The sequence below is a fragment of the Colobus angolensis genome, unplaced genomic scaffold (genome assembly GCF_000951035.1).
Source record: "Colobus angolensis palliatus isolate OR3802 unplaced genomic scaffold, Cang.pa_1.0 Scaffold138, whole genome shotgun sequence".
In the NCBI taxonomy this organism is placed as follows: domain Eukaryota; kingdom Metazoa; phylum Chordata; class Mammalia; order Primates; family Cercopithecidae; genus Colobus; species Colobus angolensis.
The window spans coordinates 2812415-2826727 of NW_012114466.1; the positions used below are offsets into that span (position 1 = coordinate 2812415).

Genomic DNA, 14313 nt, shown 5'->3' on the forward strand with positions numbered 1-14313 from the left:
ATGGCACCATTGCACGCTAGCCTGGGTGACAGAGCGACACTCCATCTCAAAACAAAAACAAAACCAGCTGCATCTTCTGAATTATTCATATTAAGTATAATCCAAGCATACATCTTTATGTAGCTGGGTTTACTAGTGAAGTAAGGTTAAAAATAGATAATAAGGGCTGGGTGCAGTGGCTCATGTCTATTATCCCAGCACTTTGGGAGGTCGAGGTGAGCAGATCATCTGAGGTCAGAGTTCGAGACCAGCCTGGACCACATGGTGAAACCCTGTCTCTACTAAAAATATAACAATTAGCTGGGTGTGGCAGCGCACACCTGTAATCCCCGCTACTCAGGAGGCTGAGGTAGACTGATTGCTTGAGCATGGGAGGCAGAGGCTGTAATGAGCTGAGATCAGGCCACTGCACTCCAGCCTGGGTGACAAAGCAAGACTCCATCTTGAAAAAAAAAAATGAGGGAAATTCCTTGAAATGATGACTAGCCTTATTCAGTGTTATGTATGGCATTACAGTGAGTAAGGAAGGCCACTTCTTGGCAGGCCCAGGAAACTTAAAATAGATTGATTGTGAACCTTGAGAAGAGAGAAATTCACTCAAATCTAAGGATACTACAGGCAAAGTCTGATGGCAATTTTTTTTTCTTTTTTTTTTTTTTTTTGAAACGGAGTCTCGCTGTTGCCCAGGCTAGAGTGCAATGGTGAGATCTTGGCTCACTGCAACCTCTACCTCCCAGGTTTCAAGCGATTCTCCTGCCTCAGCCTCCTGAATAGCTGGGATTATAGGTGTGTGCCACCACGCCCGGCTAATTTTGTATTTTTAGTAGAGATGGGATTTCTCCATGTTGGTCAGGCTGGTCTTGAACTCCCGACCTCAGGTGATCCACCCACGTCGGTCTCCCAAAGTGCTGGGATTACAGGAGTGAGCCACCACACCTGGCCCTGATGGCAAATTTTTGGCTTCGCTTTCTAGCCTCAAGAGGCTTTTAGAAAGTGAATCTGAGATGCCTTATTAAAAGTTCTAACAAGGTAGACTTAAAAAGAGCCTACATCCATCAATTCTCATTCTTGCTGCCCTTATGTAAATAATCAGGCCAAATCTAGTGAGACCAGACTTATTTTGTAATTGGGAATCAAAAGAGAAGCACCGTATGGAGAAATGATGCTCCAGTGGAAAATGACGACGCACGCTTGTGGGTTCTCAGTTCCTCTCATTTCCTCCAATCTCTGGCTACGATGCTCCAAGCTAACATTTCCAGTTTTGCTCCTACCCCCTCAGATGGCATGACAAAGACCTAAAACCTGCCATTTCCCCAAAGCCCGAAAGCTGACGCTGGAAGACTTGATACAAACTTCAAAGAAATCATCACAGTAGATGATGTACAGATAATCCTTGTGCCTCCTGCTGTACAGGCCGCTCAGAAAGTTCACCAGAACACCCAGTGCCATCACCAAAGACATCTAAATTGCACACTATGAAATTCACTGGCTGGCTGCTGCCACTCTCACTCTACCATGAAAAGATACTTCAAGCCAACATCTAGGAATCTTCTCAACTAAATGTTCTCTTGACTGAAAAAATAAGAGTTCAGGCCAGACACGGTGGCTCATGCCTGTAATCCCAGCAGTTTGGGAGGCCAAGGCGGGCGGATCACGAAGTCAGGAGCTTGAGACCATCCTGGCTAACATGGTGAAACCCTCTCTCTCCTAAAAATACAAAAATTTAGCTGGGCGTGGTGCCACACACCTGTAGTCCCAGCTACTCGGGAGACTGACTGAGGCAGGATAATTGCTTGAACCTGGGAGGTGGAGGTTGCAGTGAGCCGAGATTGTGCCACTGAACTGTAGCCTGGGTGAGAGAGCGAGACTCCACCTCAAAAACAAAACAAACAACAACAAAAAAAACCCCAGAGTTTATGGTTTGTTCAAACCATTGAACTTCACATTTGTTGACATAGAAAGGCCCCTTATTAACAGGCTGACTTAGGTAGTCACTCTACTCCCACCTCCACCACTACCTTCTGAAATGAGACACAACTGTTTACCTGGAATGATCTAGTCACAGCACTGATAGAAGGATTCATGCAACATGAAACAATCTACCGACTACATTTCTGGACTGTAAAACTTCCTGGGGAAAGTTTCAGATGGGGGAATGCTGGGGTCCAGAACATCACCATTCCAAATATGGCTCAGCCTCTCAAAGTGCTGGGATTACAGGCATGAGCCACCGTGCCCGGCCCACAGCTGCAAGCTTTCTAAAGGAACTGCTGCTCAAAGACGGGTTCCAGGGCCTATCTCCCTGTCACCAGGTTTTGGCTGGAACAAACAGTAAGTTCTCCTGGTAGCATTGAGTTTTCTCAAGCAGGAACCTACAGAGGCTGGAGTCATCATCCCTCTGCAGGGGCTAATGAAATCAGGAAGCTTCTGGAAGTTTCTCTCGAGGACAGAGCCTGGCACATTCAGGTGATGGAGCATTGTCCATCTTGCCTGCCCTGGGCCCGGCTGGTGGGAGGATGCTGAATGGAGTGCCTCCTTCTCTGTCTCCACCAGACAGCTACCTCCACACGCATGATCAAATTTGTCTCCATGAGGCTCAGCCTCGCTCTGAACTCTCCCAGGCTTCCCATCCACTAGCCAAAGTCAGTCAGCCCTCAACATCTTTCATAGTCTTCCAGGCTGTAGGAGAGACCTTCCCCATCTCAGACAGGGCCTGGCATCTGGTAGGCACTTAGGAGCACTGCTGAGTAAATGGGTGTACACTTGCCTTTGAGGGGAGTTTGGCGTCCAGTGACCTTGGAGGGGTGCCTTGTGATTGAAATCAATCTCCAGCCCCCTGCCCTCCCCAGAGGTCAGGCTGGTCTCCCGTGTTTCAAAGCCTGCACCCTCTAACTGTGTAACGGACCGTTCTGGAGTGGCCACCCCCTATCCTGAGTCACAATAAACCATCAGGGCCCCCGATAAGTAACAAAGATAATTCCTGTCCCTTGGGAAATTCCAGGGTTCAGAAGTCACCCCCAGGGGCCAGGACAAAGGCCAGGCTGCCCTTTGGGTAAAGGTGATTCTTGAATACCTGAATACCCAGTGGGGTAGATTTTTTTTTTTTGAGACGGAGTTTCGCTCTTGCTGCCTAGGCTGGAGTGCAATGGCGCCATCTTGGCTCACCACAACCTCTGCCTCCCAGGTTCAAGCAATTCTCCTGCCTCAGCCTCCCAAGTAGCTGGTTACAGACATGCACCACCACGCCCAGCTAATTTTGTATTTTTAGTAGAGACGGGGGTTTCGCCACGTTGAGGCTGGTCTCGAACTCCTGACCTCAGGTGATCCGCCCACCTCAGCCTCCCAAAGTGCTGGGATAACAGGCGTGAGCCACTGCGCCTGGTCAGAAACATTGATTTTAAGATTCAAGATTTGTCTTTAAAATATCTTAACCCAGCTGCTTTAGAATTAACACCAAAACCAGGTTTCCCCCTTTGACTAATAGTGCTCCAAGAAGAAAGGTGGGGGCCAGAGGTAGTTCCATTTGAAAAGACGGTGTTTGATGACTGAGATGAAGGCCTGAGTGGTTTTATGGTGCTTTGGAGGCATCACTTTCCTTAGCATTCGCCAGTATTTTGAGATGCTGTTATGGAGTTGTTCACGAGTCATCTGTGCTTAGCCACACTGAGCATGTGACTGATCACAAAGCATCTGTAAGATTAGACCCCATAGCTGCTCAGTTCCTATCACATATGCCTGGTATCCTACAATGATTTGGGGAGAAATCCCGAGAGCCCTTTTCTAGATGAGAGAGCTGAGGGTTTGGGGGCTGGGAGGTGGTATAGGCAGGACTTTGACCAGGATGATGAGCCCCAAATCTAGAAAGCCCCCATCACCCTGCCTCCCGGCCCAGCTGCGCCTGAGAGACCGGCCTGGACAGCCCTGACCGACCGCACCTGCTCTGCCTTCGGACAGCGTGGCCTGGCTGTCCATGGTGGGGCAGCCCCAACAACCCCCTCTCTTGCCCTGCAGTGCCAGGTGGCAACAGGATGAGGGTGGGTACACGCCACCTCGGCCACCCCAGAGCCTGACCCTGGGCCAGTAGCTGGGGGACAGCATCTGAGGACCAAGCCCCCCCAACTCCCACCCCGGGGCAGCTACGCACAGGTGATCCCGAGAATCTGCTCGTAGGCCTGGAAGGTCAGAAGCGGCTGCGGCAGCTCTCGCAGGAAGGTCTTCAGGATCACTGCAGGGATGTGAATGTCCCCGTAGTCGTCAAAGTTCACGGGCTTCCCTGCACACAGAACATGGCACTGCTGAGGTCTGCACCCCGGCCTGGGCACTGCGGCTATAGAACAAGCTCTGAGACAGGGCGTGAGATGTCCGGATGGAAAGTGCCTGATGCTGGAGCGACGTGTCCTGGGGATGATGCTGTCCCTACCTAGAAATGGGGTGCTCTGGCCCCATCAGCCCCTACACCGCCCTCACTGCCTCCTCCTGGGCTCCCAGCGGAGGATGGGGTGGGCTGCTGGCTTCTCTGTGGTGTGCTGTTGCTCCCAGCTACAATGCCAGCTCTCTGAGGTCAGGCCAGTGGCAGAGATGACACTGCAGGCCCCAGGCCTGAGCTCGGCCCGGTGCGGACCCAATGCTCCATTTTTGTGTGATGCACAACTGGTCGTAGGAGCGAGTGGGATGGAGGGCAAGTCTTGTCAGCGGCTTCGTTAGTATCAGTGCTAGGTGTCCTCAGCTCAGAGGCCACTGCCCCTGCCCGCAGGTTACACATGGCAATTAAGGAAGCCGTGCTGAGCCAGTTCGGGGGAGCTGCCAGATAAAAAACCAGCTTCCCTGCACTGCAGGGTGTCTCCTGCAAGCACGTGCCCACCTGGTGCGGATGGAGAGTCCCTAAAGGCAAAATGGCATCATGCGGCCACCATGTCCCGGCAGGGTTGGGGGTCTGGACAAAGGGTCCCTACTCTGGACTGCCAGTGGGCCCCTCGATGGCTCCTGGGCAGCTGCCCCCACTCTGAGTGATTTCTGGGAGTTGGATGGGTTGTGGGGGCGGTGCTTCCCTGCCTCTCCTCTGAGGCCCGGGAGCGCTGTGCTCGCTGGCCAGGCAGCTCGGAGCTCAGGACTGCGGGACACCCTCACCTTGGTTGTAGAGCCTCTGGATCTTGCGGACCGTCTGCACGCTGGCGGATCTCCGGAACAGGCCCTCGGTGCGCAGGCCTGCAGGAGAGGAGCTTCCAGGCGTCTCACAGGTCCCAGCCCATTGGGCTTCCAGAACGTTATATGACACCCCCTTGCCCACAGCATCACCCACCTGTGGCTGGCCTCCACAAATTCATTTGTTCCTCACATCTTTCCCATATTCCCCAACCCGCCCGATTTCCCACCTCTGTGGTCCGTGGAAAGGGAAAGCAGAAACAGATTCTAAACTCAGACAGACCTAGGCTCTAGTCCAGCTCTGCCTACCAGCTGTGTGACCTCAGAGAAAGCACTCAGCCTCTCTGAGCCTATCTGCCTTGTTTATCTACAGAGTAAGGCCATGAGCTCCTGTCTCCAAGGGCTGCAGAGAGGACTGGACACGCTGATGCCCAGCATGTGCCTGGCACCCGGGAGGCCTCCAGACATATGGCTTCCCACAAGGGCTAGGGCTGAGCTGTCCAGCACAGCAGCCAGTAGCTGCACATGGGGATTGAACTTTAATTAAATAAAATTGGCTGGGCGCGGTGGCTCAAGCCTGTAATCCCAGCACTTTGGGAGGCCGAGATGGGCGGATCACGAGGTCAGGAGATCGAGACCATCCTGGCTAACACGGTGAAACCCCGTCTCTACTAAAAATACAAAAAACTAGCCAGACGACGTGGCAGGCGCCTGTAGTCCCAGCTACTTGGGAGGCTGAGGCAGGAGAATGGCGTGAACCCAGGAGGCGGAGCTAGCAGTGAGCTGAGATCCGGCCACTGCACTCCAGCCTGGGCGGCAGAGCGAGACTCCGTCTCAAAAAAATAAATAAATAAAAAAAATTAAATTAAGAATCTAGTCACTCAATTGCATGAACCTCATGTGACCTGCCCTACTGGGCTACTGCCACAGGGGCTAGTGGCTGCTGTTTAGACAGTGAAGATACAGATGACGCCCAAGTTCAATTAGGCGATTCTGCTAAAGAGGTGATTGTAATCAAAGAAGAAAACTTGTCCCCATGGTCGGTTTCTAAAGACGGTTTTCGGCACTTGTAATCGGCTTATGAAAACAGCCCTGGGGTGGAGGGAAGGGTTTCCTCTGGCCAGGCCCCTGCTGGCTCCAGAGCCAGGAAGAGAAACAGGCCTGAGCCTACCCTTGGGGGGCCTGCAATGGATGACAGGGGTGCCCTGGAACACCAGGACCTAGGACTGTGGCGCAGGCATCTGGAGGTGCAAGTCTTCTTGGGACTTGCAAGGCCTGACCTCCCCTTCTCCTCTCAGCTTCCTCCAAGCCCCACACGCTCCTGCACTCTCACAGCCACGGGCCTCTGCACCTGCTCTCCTCTCCGGGGCCTGTCACTCAGCATGGCCAGCTTCTCCCCGTCCTCAGAGCTCAGCTCTACTGCCCCTCCCTCAGGGAAGCCCCCCAACAAGGTCAAACCCCCTAACAGGGACCCCAGTCTGGCAGGGCCTCCTCCCCGACGAAGTCAGCATCTGGATAGGTCTTGGTGGAATAGCTGCTGCTTCCACGTCCCGTGTGCTCACTTTGATATCCCCCGAGTCTGGCACGAGGGAGGCACACAGCAAATGTCTCCCAAGTGAGTGACTGAATGATGGGGGCGCATGAAGAAGGCGGTTCTGTCCGGGAGAGGGCTTACAGAAAGCAGGACCTAACCGGCAGAGGGCGAGGAGGGGCCGTCCAGGCCAGGGACAGGCGGGCCCCTTGGGGTCCCAGTGTGGGGTACCCCCCGTACCTGCTCACCCGCCAGCCGAGCATCGTGACTCAGGGAAATACTGGGGCCACAAGGTCTGGGGTGTGAGGGAGATGGCCCCCCATGCCCCCGCCCAGCACACCTGCTCACTGATGCCATCCCCGTGTGCACAGACTCTCGTGCCAAAGCGCATTTCCTGGGCACCCTGTCCTACAGGTGAGGACAGGCTCTCCAGGCCCCGCCTGTCTGAAGCAGGTTTTTCAAAGACCACCCACCTGGCCTGCTCTAAAGAGGAACCCAACCCACTCGTAACCAGAAGGTGCAGGGCCGAGGTAGTGGCTTTCAGAGCCACTGCATGAGGACTCCCCGCCGGGTGGAACGTGAGAAACGCACCACAGGGTGGTGGGGTCTCGGGGCCCACGGTGCTGAGTCCGTGGCAGAGCTGGGGTCTGCTTTAGGGGCTTTGGCCATGTTTAGGGAATTCCCTGAGGAAGCGACCATTGAGCTGAGCTCTGGAGGCTGGAGGGAGCCAGCCCTGCCTGGGTGGTGGGGATGCGGGGAGGCACTCACTTCTTGTCTGACACCCACACATCTGCACTGCAGCACCCAGGCTAGAGACCACCTGGCCCATCGAGCACACCCACACCTGTGGTGCCAGATAAGCCTCCCTGGTGCCTGCTCCTCCGTGGGAACCTCTTTCCTCCCATTAAAGTAAAAGCAGCCTCCACACACCTTCTCCATGGACCTCAGTTCTAGCCTCAGGAGCTGTGGAGAGCCCACAAGTCTCACCGCACTCCAAGTTCCTGACTGCACCCACCCCACTGGCAATGGTGTCTGCAAATCAAAGTTGATCCCATCAGAGGAGCCCCCATTTCCAGAGGGCTTCCTACAGACCAGCACTGCCTGAGGTGCTTTGCAGCACTGGCTCATTTAGGGGTCACAACAATCCTGCAAGTTAGGTACTGTTTGTTATTCACCTCACTGGACAGACAAGGGAATGGAGGCCCAGAGAGGGTGAGTAACTGGCCCCAGGTCACACAGGTAGTACACAGGGGAGACAGGATTCAAACCCAGACCATCCAAGATCAGAGCCCAGACCTGAAGCCACTGTGCTTGAGCCCCTCCCTTCCTGGTCACACCCCCTGGCTTATGGGTGCTCAGGATCCAAGACAAACTACCCAGAGAGGTGCACCCAGTAGCCCTCACGTCACCCAGCTGGAGCCGGCCCTGTCTCACCTTTCTCTCTCAGGTACGTCACTGTGAACCTCAGCACAGGGGGGATGAGTTCGCCTTGATTTTTGTCTTTGAGGCTGAGAAAAGAGAAAAGAAAGTGGCAGTTTTTGCCTGAGTTTGATGGGTGATCATGAGAAGAGGCGCTGGTCCTCTCCATACCCCTGTGAAAACACAGGACCCAGGCACCATCCAGGGAGAGAGAGACAGGCTCAGCCCTCAGGAAGTAGAAAGTCTGGAGGCCAAATAATAAAATGATAGTGCAGTATTTGAGAACTCCATGAGAGGGATATTTATGATACAGGGAAGACCTGGGGGTTGGGGAGGGCTTCCCCAGGGGGCAACTTCAGAGCTGGGTTTTGAGGGATGAGTAGGAGCCTGCCAGAGGACAAAAGAGAGAAGGGCATTCTACACAGGTAAGCCATACTGGGAAGTCCCAGCAGTATGAGATGGCTTGGCTGTGAGGGTAGAACATGAAAGCCCAGACTGGATGCTGATTCAGTTAAAAAACGTAGTTGACAAAAACCCAGCATATTATCTGGGTTAACCTGTCTCTTACTGTGCTATTTTGAGACAGAGATTCACATAAAGAAATGCTGGCCAGGTGCAGTGGCAGACACCTGTAATCCCAGCAGTTTGGGAGGCCAAGGCAGATGGATCACTTGAGCCCAGGAATTCAAGACTAGCCTGGCCAACATGGTGAAATCCTGTCTCTACCAAAAATACAAAAATTAGCCGGGCCTGATGGTGTACACCTGTAATCTCAGCTAGTCTCCAGGCTGAGGCAGGGGACTCACTTGAACCTGTGAGGTGGAGGCTGCAGTGAGCTGAGATCGCGCCACTGCACTCCAGCCTGGGCGATAGAGCAAGACTCATTTCAAAAAATAAAATAAAATAAAATAGGCCGGGCATGGGGGCTCATGCTTGTAATCCCAGCACTTTGGGAGGCCGAGACGGGCGGATTACGAGGTCAGGAGAACGAGACCATGGTGAAATCCCGTCTCTACTAAAAATACAAAAAATTAGCTGGGCGTGGTGGCGGGCGCCTGTAGTCCCAGCTACTCAGGAGGCTGAGACAGGAGAATGGCATGATTAAATTGAGGATCTTGTTTTTTATCTTTTTATTTACTTATTTTTTGAGACAGGGTTTCCCTGTGTTGCCCAGGCACCTCCCTGGGATTATATGTGTGTGTCACCATGCTCAGGTAAACTGAGGCTCCTGAGATGGGAGACTGACCAGGACCATATGGGGAGGCTCGATCCTATGGTCGGAATGTTCAGGCTCCATCAAATTTCCTAAGTTGAAATTGTAACCCCCAAAGTGATGGCATTAGGAGGTGGGCCTGTGTGAGAGGACTGGGTCACTGAGAATGTGATTAGTGCTCCCTTATTTTTTAATTTTTTTAATTTTTATTTTTTTTTTGAGATGGAGTCTTGCTCTGTCACCCAGGCTGGAGTGCAGTGGCCGGATCTCAGCTCACTGCAAGCTCCGCTTCCTGGGGTCACGCCTTTCTCTTGCCTCAGCCTCCCGAGGAGCTGGGACTACAGGCGCCCGCCACCTCGCCCGCCGGTTAGTTTTTTGTATTTTTAGTAGAGACGGGGTTTCATCTTGTTAGCCAGGGTGGTCTCGATCTCCTGACCTCGTGATCCGCCTGCCTCCGCCTCCCAAAGTGCCGGATTACAGGCGTGAGCCACTGCGCCCGGCCTAGTGCTCTTTTAAAAGCGACCCCAGAGAGCTTCCGCTTTCTCCACGTGAGGACGCGGCTAGGAGGCACCATCTATGAACCAGCAAGCAGGTCCTCATCCTCCACCAAATCCTCAGTACGAAAAGGGATGTGCCGGCTTCCTTGAGCGGTGAGCCGACAGCACTGACGAAAATCATTCCAACCAGACCACTCAGAGGCGGTCCACGTCACAGCTGAACAAACGGGCCCAGCAAGCTACAGTTACTTGCCCAAATCTGGTGGCACGTAGACTTCCCAGTCTCCAGCTCTATAAGAAATAAATCTGTGTTGTTTATAAGCCACTCCGTTTATGGTCCTTTGTCACAGCAACCGGAACAGATTAAGATATCCGACAGGATCACAAAGATCCTTGCAGAGGATCTTGTGAGCAGAAGGGAGAGGGGATGTAACAAGGGAAGCTGGGTCAGAGTGATGTGCTAAGAAAAAGATGAAAGGGAGGGCCAGGAGCCAAGGTGCCTCTGGAAACTGGAAGACAAAAGGATACCCCCCAAAGCCTCCAGAAAAAATGCAGCCCTGCCGAGATTCTGATTTTAGGACTTGCGACCTCCAGAATCGCAAGAAAATAAATATGTGTTGCTTTAAGCCACTTTGACAGCAGTCACAGGTCCCCAGGACCCTGTGTGGATCAACAGAATTTGACAGAAGCGACGGTTCAGTTTCTGGGCCAGGTCCTTCTCTCCTGTCCTAAAGAGCCTGACTCTTCCCACCTGTCATCTCGGGAACCTTTGTGCTGGAAGCCCCGAGCTGCCCTGGATGAAACGCAGCTGTCCTGGGAACGTCACGCTGGGGACACTGCGGGCACGTGCTCCAGCCAACAGTCCCCACTGAGGCCAGAAGTGCAGGATCATGAGGCATGTCTTGGATGATCCTGGCCAGCCACCAGCTGGACACCACCACGTGTCCTCTGCCAACGCCCCACGGGCAAACTCACCTGGCCGAGTTCTGCCAAAATTCCACAAACACCAGGAGCCATGTAACGTGGTTGCTGTTGGCAACTGCTAAGTCCTGAGAATCTGTGAAGCGGTAACAGGTAACGGAAGACTCGGTCATGATGGAAAGGGCCCGACTGAAACCCACCGGGCTGAGAGTGAAGCCTTTCCTCCACGTGTGTATCGTCTGCCTCATTTCCACCATCATTTCATGAACCCAAGTTCGAGATCAGAGGAGGACACTGGGAGAGGCCAGGTGACCAGCTCAAGGTCCCGTAACCGAGAGGTGGCACGGGGAGGCCAGCCCGGCCTGGGCTTCCATCTCTGCTCCTCCTGCTGGGCTCCACGGCCCCCTGCGAACGTCTCTATGTCGGAAGATTTTCAGGTGAACATGGTATCGAGTGTGCTTTAGTTTTATTCCAAGATTTACAGAAGAATCCGCTGATCCACTTAAATGGCGATTAAAACTCTGGCCACAGCCATAAGGCTTCTGCATATCCTCATCTCGATGGATGGTTGGGTTTCACGGCGATTTCACTTTTGCTGAAGCTTCACGCTGGGGACACTGAGCAGCAATCCTCAGCTCCCCGAGGTGCTGTGGGGCCCGGTGTAGGCTTCAGGTGGTCCTGCTGCTGCAGGAATACAGACCTGGCCCCCCGCCTGTTTCCCATCTTGGTTTCCACTCTGCGAGGGAGAAGGTGTCCTGGAGCCCACAGAGACAGTGTCCCTGGGGAGGGAGGAATGTGGCAGGCAGGTCCTTTTCTCCCAGGATGCGCCAAAGTTACAGGCTCTTTTCCTCCCCTCTGCCTCCTTAAGGAGCCAGACAGGCCCTTCCAAGCCCTGTCCTTCCCTGCCCTTAGGAGCTAAATCACCACTGGCCAGTTTCCTTATCCTCTCCAGGCTCAGTTTCTCAAATGGAAAGCAGAGATGCTGGCGCTCTCTCTCCAGGGTCTGCAAATATTAAACGACAAGGGAGGTGCAGGCTTTGCTGAGCTACAAGCCAACAGCACTGACGAAGATCGTCCCAATGCCAGGGGCTGAGCAGCCTCCCAGGCCGCACACAGGTGGTCCATGTCACAGCTGAACAAATAGGCCCAGTGAGCTACAGTGACTTATCTGGATTCACGCAGCTGGAGAGCCTGCATCCATCGATTCCAAAGCCCTGGCTGGCTACTGTTCCGGGGGAGGGGGCCTCACTGAGTCCTGCTGAACAGGTGGGACAATGCAGAGTTATGAGGAGAACGAGTTCCTGAAAGATCCCTTTGCCTACTGCTTTGTCTCTGCACTGTCCTTTAAAAGTAGACTCTCAGGCGGGGAATGGTGGCTCACGCCTATAATCCTGCACTTTGGGAGGCTGGGGTGGGTGGATCACTTGAGGTCAGGAATTCCAGACCAGCCTGGGCACTATGGAGAAACCCTGTTTCTACTACAAATACAAAAATTAAGGCCGGGCATGGTGGCTCACGCCTGTAGACCCAGTACTTTGGGAGGCCGACACAGCAGATCACGAGGTCAGGAGTTTGAGACCAGCCTGACCAACATGGTGAAACCCCATCTCTGCTAAAAATGCAAAAATTAGCCAGCTATGGTGGTGCATGCCTGTAATCCCAGCTACTCAGGAGGCTGAGGCAGGAGAATTGCTTGAACCCAGGAGGCGGAGGTTGCAGTGAGCCGAGATCGTGCCGTCGCACTCCAGTCTGGATGACAGAGCAAGACTCCGTCTCAAAAAAAAAATTAGCCGGGCATGGTGGTGCACTCTTGTAATCCCAGCTACTTGGGACGCTGAGGCAAGAGAATCATTTGAACCTGGGAGGTGGAGGTTGCAGCGAGCTGAGACTGCGCCACTGCACTCCAGCCTGGGAGACAGAGCAAGACTCCATCTCAAAACAAATAAATAAATAATAAAATAAAAGACTCTCAGAGCAGGAAGAGACTCTGAGATTATCCAGCCCAACCTCTTCAGGCAGATGAGAAAACTGAGGTCTCCAAAGAGGAGAGACTTGCCCAGAGCTGCCGTGCTCCCAGCCAAGCATGCTTTCCGCTGTCCGTGCATTTGAGGAGCACCCACATCTACTCTGAGGCTCTCACAGCTAGCGGAAGAACAGGGCCCCGGCATAAAATGACTACTCTCCATAGAGCAGCAACCCACAATTTGGGTTTCTCCTCCCCTGCCCATCCCCTACTTGCTGGCTCAGAAACAAGCTTGTTCAATGGACTGACAGAGTCAGTGCTGTGCATAACAATGACCCCAGGGGACTCTGGTTGGCAGATGTGCTGTTTCCCGGCTGGGCGGGGATGCCCAGGGCGGCGGTGAATCGTATCATACCACGTTCATCTCGTGCATCACAATGTGTGCAGGCCAGGGTCAGGTCTCAGCAAGGATGCACAAACTGCATTAAACCCACACCATGAACTAAAGTTCCAAGATGCATGCTGGGCAGGAGGACCCTGGAGCGCAGAGCACAGTTCGCTGGTCAGCAGAGTGTGCTCTGCGGCCAATCACTCCCACCTGGCTTTCCGACAGTCATCCACCCGCTGGAGGGCATCGGGGATTCTCAGCACATAATTCTTGCTTGTACCCTTCCCCTCGGGAGATGTGCTTCGAGTAATTCAGAGCATGTTTTTTCTCTGGTTTTGCATGCAAGGAATGCACAAATAAGGAGAAATTGTGACTTTTTAATAACAGTAGGGACTGGGTGCAGTGGTTCATTCCTGTAATCCCAGCACTTTGGGAGGTCAAGGTGGGTGATCACCTGAGGTCAGGAATTCGAGACCAGCCTGGCCAACGTGGTGAAACCCCATCTCTACCAAAAATACAAAAATTAGCCAGGTATGATGGCACGCGCCTGTAGTCCCAGCTACTCAGGAGGCTGGGGCAGGAGAACTGCTTGAACCAGGGAGGTGGATGTTGCAGTGAGCTGAGATCGTGCCACTGCACTCCAACGTGGGTGACAGAGTGAGACTCTGTCTCAAAACAAACGAAAGAAAGAAAGAAAGAAAGAGAAGAGAAGAGAAGAAAAAGAGAAAAGAAAATAAAGAGAAGGGAAGTGGGAGGGAGGAATGGCAACCTGAAATTACAGTGATAGCGGGGAGTGCTGATGAGCAGGCCTGCCTCAGTTGGGCACCCAGGCTTTTCCCAACCCTCTTAGATGGTCATGCATCTTCTAAATGTAACATCTCCCCTCCCAATATTTGAAATGGGATGAATGGCTGCAGCTTGCATCACTGACCTGCAAAGTTCTCAGTCACAGAGTCAGCCAGGGAGGTCCTGGATGCCCACAGAAATGGGCAGTGCATGTGAACGATCACAGTGACCACTGTGTACTGAGGACCCACTGTGTACTGAGGACCTACTGTGCACCACAGGCAATACTAAAGCCCACTCACTGCATCACTGTGCCCCCATTTTTATAGAGGACAAAACTGAGGCTCAGGAAAATTATTGTGTCTGGAGTCACACAGCCTAGGGTTTGGCTAGAGCCAGGGTTCAAATTAAAATCTGACTTCAAAGTCCTTATTACACCTGAGTTCAAAAGAC

General features: G+C 53.1%; 1 protein-coding gene across 1 annotated transcript in view; it reads right to left on the reverse strand.

Moving 5' to 3' along the window:
• The window catches only part of ARHGAP8 (Rho GTPase activating protein 8), a 129677-nt gene that overhangs the window by 9874 nt on the left and 105490 nt on the right, over window positions 1-14313 (reverse strand). The window contains exons 10-12 of the mRNA XM_011934799.1: window positions 8108-8181; window positions 5128-5205; window positions 4141-4273 (exon numbers count right to left, since the gene is read on the reverse strand). Of these exons, the coding sequence (XP_011790189.1) occupies window positions 4141-4273; window positions 5128-5205; window positions 8108-8181 (285 nt within the window). The remainder of the gene's footprint in view (window positions 1-4140; window positions 4274-5127; window positions 5206-8107; window positions 8182-14313) is intronic.